The sequence below is a fragment of the Choloepus didactylus genome, chromosome 21 (genome assembly GCF_015220235.1).
Source record: "Choloepus didactylus isolate mChoDid1 chromosome 21, mChoDid1.pri, whole genome shotgun sequence".
In the NCBI taxonomy this organism is placed as follows: domain Eukaryota; kingdom Metazoa; phylum Chordata; class Mammalia; order Pilosa; family Megalonychidae; genus Choloepus; species Choloepus didactylus.
In genome coordinates, this window is record NC_051327.1 from 45,979,455 (window position 1) to 45,983,826 (window position 4,372).

Below are 4,372 nucleotides of genomic sequence, written 5' to 3' on the forward strand. Positions count from 1 at the left end.
GATCGGGGTCTTTAAGATGTTTACGCAGGAGAGTGTAAGGGTCAGAAGACCCTGTTTTCTAACAAGAAAGGTTACAATCTGTTCTAGTTTGCTAACGTTGCCGGAATGCAAAACACCAGAAATGGATTGGCTTTTACAAAGGGGGTTTATCTGGTTACATAGCTACAGTCCTAAGGCCATAAAGCATCCAAGGTAACGCATTAACAATTGGGTACCTTCACCGGAGGATGGCCAGTGGCATCCAGCAAAACCTCTACTAGCAGGGAAGGCATGTGACTTTCGTCTGCTCCAAGTTCTGGTTTCAAAATGGCTTTCTCCCAGGATGTTCCTCTCTAGGCCACAGCTCCTCTTCAGAATATCACTCTCAGTTGCTCTTGGCGCATCTCCCTTAGCTTCTCCAGAGCAAAAGTCTGCTTTCAACAGCCGTCTTCAAACTGTCTTTCATCTGCAGCTACTCTCTCAGCTTCTGTGCATTCTTCAAAGTGTCCCTCTGGGCTGTAGCAAGCTCGCTCCTTCTGTCTGAGCTTATATAGTGCTCCAGTAAACTAAGAAGGCCCACACTGAATGGGCAGGGCCACACCTCTATGAAAACTATCCAATTAGAGTCATCACCCGCAGTTGGGTGGGTCACATCTCCATGGAAACACTCAAAGAATTAAAATCTAATTAACAGATATATCCACCCACAAAAGATTACATCAAAGAAAATGGCATTTTGGGGGACATAATACATTCAAACTGGCACAGAAGCCTACTGTATAGTCCAGGTAGGAAACCAGGAGAACCAGATTAGGCAATGGAAAGATTTAAGAGGTGGAAGAAAGAAGACATGATAACCAAAGGGATGTAATGTGTGAAGGATAAAGAGGAGTGGAAGATAACATCCAAGTGGAGGATAATCCAACCAAAAAATATTTCTTTCCCTTATATCATGCACCAGGTACTGTGTTCAAAGAATCTAGTCCAATAAAGCAAAAAATAATAGTATATAAATAAATAGGTACAATAATAGGTGCTCTTATGGAAGAAAGCACAGAACACAGTGGGGCACAAAGAAGAGGCAGGAAGATTCTATCAAGGCAGTAGAAATGGCTGCTTATAAGAAGCTGAGCTGTGTCTTGAAAATGACTTCAGTTTGGGCCATCTTAAGTCTGAGTTGCATGGTGGACATTCAGGTAGAATTTTTCCAAGCAGTACTAAAAATATACAGGGGCTCGGGCTCCACAGAGAGGAAAGCTAGGGCTAAAGGTGAAGATTTGGAATTTGTGAACCATCAGTATTTATGTGGCAATTAAAGGCATGGGAGCAGATCAGTATAATGTACCATTAGGTGCTATTATATTTTACCCTTCATTTACAATAAAAGCAAGTTATTCTGGCTAATTTTTCTGCAGAAACAGTAATGGATCTAGGGTACACACTGCTCCAGTAATTTTAAATTTGTTATTATGGACCATCAGATCCAGGTAGCTTATATCACCATCTTTGAAAAATCAAAATATTTCAAATTTTACTTCTTTTTAGATCTTGGACCAGATGCCTGGGTGGTAAGATCATGCGAACATGGGGTGCAGTTGTTAGGTTTCTGTCCTAAACCTTTTTTTTTTTTTTTTTTTTTTGGTACTTCTCAATTTCATACAATCTAACAGAATGGCCGGAATGGAATTTAGATGTTGAACTTCCCATCCACTGTAGGAAACTTTTCTACAACATACACCATAATTGGTCATCTTCCTCTGAGCACTTGAAGGATGGTTGGCTCACCACCTCCCAAGGCAATATAGTTTAAATTGATGGAAAGTTACTCATTAGTTGAGCCTAAGTGGCTCGGGCCATTCTTCTCAGGTATGCTCCATACAGCAAGAGTAAGCCTACTAGGTTTTCATACTTTCCTCTCTATGGAGCCTGAGACCCTGTATATTTCTAGTACTGCTTGGAAAAATTCTACCTTGGTCACTCTCCTCCACCCATGCACACTAAGCCAGGTCTGCTTGCAAAGGCAACCTTTGTGACTACAGTCTCACCCGAGTGGGCCCTGCGTCCTCACTAACGGGCGCAGTGTGGAAGGCCTCGGCCTCTTCCTGGCCACAGACCACATCTCTGAGTCCCTTGCTGTCTGGTCGCTGAGTCCCTTGCTGTCTGGTCGCCACTCTCTCGCTGGGTCTGGGGCTTCCTCACACCCCAAAGCTGGAAAGATGGCTTCGGACACTGAGCCCTTTCCCTTTGGACGCTGGACTAGACAGCGGAGGCCCTAAAAGCAAAAGTCGACAAGTAGGGGCACAAAGAACGGAAGGGAAGACCCGCCGGAAGGCGGAACAAGAGAAGCCCTCCCAGCTCCAAACTCTTCCAGCCAAACAGAAGACCCAGAAAATGACAGCGGATAGCCCCGCCCCCTCCCTGGGGCGATCGCCTTGCGCGGCCTGTGATTGGCCGAATCCTAGCCCCGCGCGCTCCCGGCGCCCTCCTTCTGCTCCCCGCCCCCACCCCCACCCCCGGTCCCCCACCCCACCCTCGCCCCAGGGTTTCCTTAGGGACCGACTGCGGGCGAGTACCTCGTCATTCTCCCCAACACCTTCATTTCGTTTTTTAAAAGCTCGTGAGCCTGGCCCGGCCCTGGTTCCACCCCACCGCCCCCCCCCAAAAAAAAAACCCTAAAATAAGAAGGTTTAGGGTCTGGAGGTCGGGGAGACAGAGGGTCTAGTCCGGGGAGTGGAGGATAAGGTTGGGGGCAACGGGAAAGGTGGGGCAGGCTGGATGATTCCCAAAAGCCCTTCCCGCTCTAAATTACCACGCTATGCTGGGGCACCTGGGAGGAATTCTGCAGTCTTTAGAGTCACAAAATCCTAGAACTTAGCTCAAGGGGCGCTAAGGGCAGGGGGCTGGAAAATCGAGGCGGGTGGGCGCTTCATTCCAACAAGGCTGGGAGACTTCCAGCAGCTTTCTGCTAACAGGCCCGTCCCAGGACCACAATTGCTGGAGAGCTTCTAGCCTCCACCCTTTCTCTGTCACCCCCCACCCCACCCCACCCCCAGCACGTCCCCTTCAGACTCTGCCTGTCGGGCCCCTCCTGCAGCCCATTTTAGTACTGGCCAGTGGTTATTTAGGGCTGGTGACCTCTGCTGTAAGGAATGAAGTCTCCAAGATGAGATCTAGGAAGTAGGGCTGAGGAAAAAGGCCCCCAACTGCCCCTAGAAGTCAGGAACAGACGCTGGAAAGGAGACTCGGAAGACCAGCAAAAACAGTATTTGTCTTTATTGAGTGGGACTGTAGAGAAACGCCAGAAGGAGCAGAGCCCGAGGATGCAAAAAACAGAGCCAGGACGTGGGGGTTTCTTAGAAATAGGAGCTGAGTCTCTGTCTAGGAGGAAGGCAGTGGGCGATTTGGAGGCTCACAAGGACCTCAGGAAGGCCCTGTACTCAGCTAGGAAAGGGTTGGCCAGAATATACAGCTGTTGCTGAAGTTCCTGCAGAGCCCTGTCTTGCTCTTGCTGCTCCCCGGTCATCAGCTTCCTGTAATGGGCGATGTAGAAGTTCACCCAGTCGTCCACTATGGTCACCATGGCCTCTTCAGGGAGAGGAGGATCCGGGTGAACCTGTGGGGAGGGGGCAAGGAGGATGTGATTCAGCAATTGATATTCCCTGTCTCTAATAGTTTCCATTAACTCCACCCTCACTGTCCCTTTTCTGCCCTCACCCCCACCTCTCCAGACCTGTCCTTTGAAACCGAATGCCGGGCTTACCTGCTGATTCAGCAGAACATTAAATTCCCTCATTGCTTGGGAAATGAGATCCTTGTTGTCCTGAAGAAGGGCCATCTGCCTGGTTAGAGAAAGAGAGAGAGTTTGAGTAACCTCTTCCCTGGGTGTTTTCGCCAGTCCCCTCACTCCCCTGAAAGATCCCTGGTGCCCCAGCAGGGCCACCTCCCCCACCACTTTTTAAATCCTGCTCTGCTCTGAGGTGATGCTGCTCCCCAGTGTGGGCTCACCTTCAGGCCCGACGGTGCTGTGTCACCCACACTCTAGGATATGTAGGTTCCTCTGTGTGAAGTTAGATGTAGGCAGAGAGGCAAGTGTCAGCCTAAGAGAGAAACGCCCTGCATCTCCGTCCTGATAGAGGATGATAGATCGATTGAGGGAGGAGAAGGAGGGAGAGGCCTCCCTGCCGTTAGAAAGATAGCGAGGCCAAGAAAAACAGATAAATGAGGAGACCCAGAAAACTCAAGAACCAAACCCAGGAACAGATCCTTGCCCTCTGCCCCACCCCATCCCAATGCCCAGGCTCCAAACTCACATTTATTGAGACCTTATTACATGACAGGCCCTTTTAAGTCATCACAGCACTATGATGACAATTATTCTCCCATTTCATAGATA

At 49.0% G+C, this 4,372-nt stretch overlaps 1 protein-coding gene across 1 annotated transcript; it reads right to left on the bottom strand.

Moving 5' to 3' along the window:
* Positions 1–3,227: 3,227 nt before the first annotated feature.
* LOC119517445 (alpha hemoglobin stabilizing protein) lies at positions 3,228–4,120 on the bottom strand. The gene is made up of 3 exons (XM_037814135.1): positions 3,985–4,120; positions 3,740–3,818; positions 3,228–3,592 (listed from the first exon to the last, which is right to left on the bottom strand). The coding sequence occupies exons 2-3, from the start codon at positions 3,812–3,814 to the stop codon at positions 3,389–3,391; spliced, it is 279 nt and encodes a 92-aa protein (XP_037670063.1). The 5' UTR covers positions 3,815–3,818; positions 3,985–4,120; the 3' UTR covers positions 3,228–3,388.
* Between the last annotated feature and the right edge of the window lie 252 nt (positions 4,121–4,372).

What these genes read in the sequence shown, in the direction of transcription:
- LOC119517445 (XM_037814135.1), bottom strand. Translation starts at nt 3,814, where the DNA reads ATGGCCCTTCTTCAGGACAACAAGGATCTCATTTCCCAAGCAATGAGG. An exon ending in ATGTTCTGCTGAATCAGCAG is followed by an intron (nt 3,593 to 3,739) that starts GTAAGCCCGGCA and finishes CCCTCCCCACAG; the next exon opens with GTTCACCCGGATCCTCCTCT.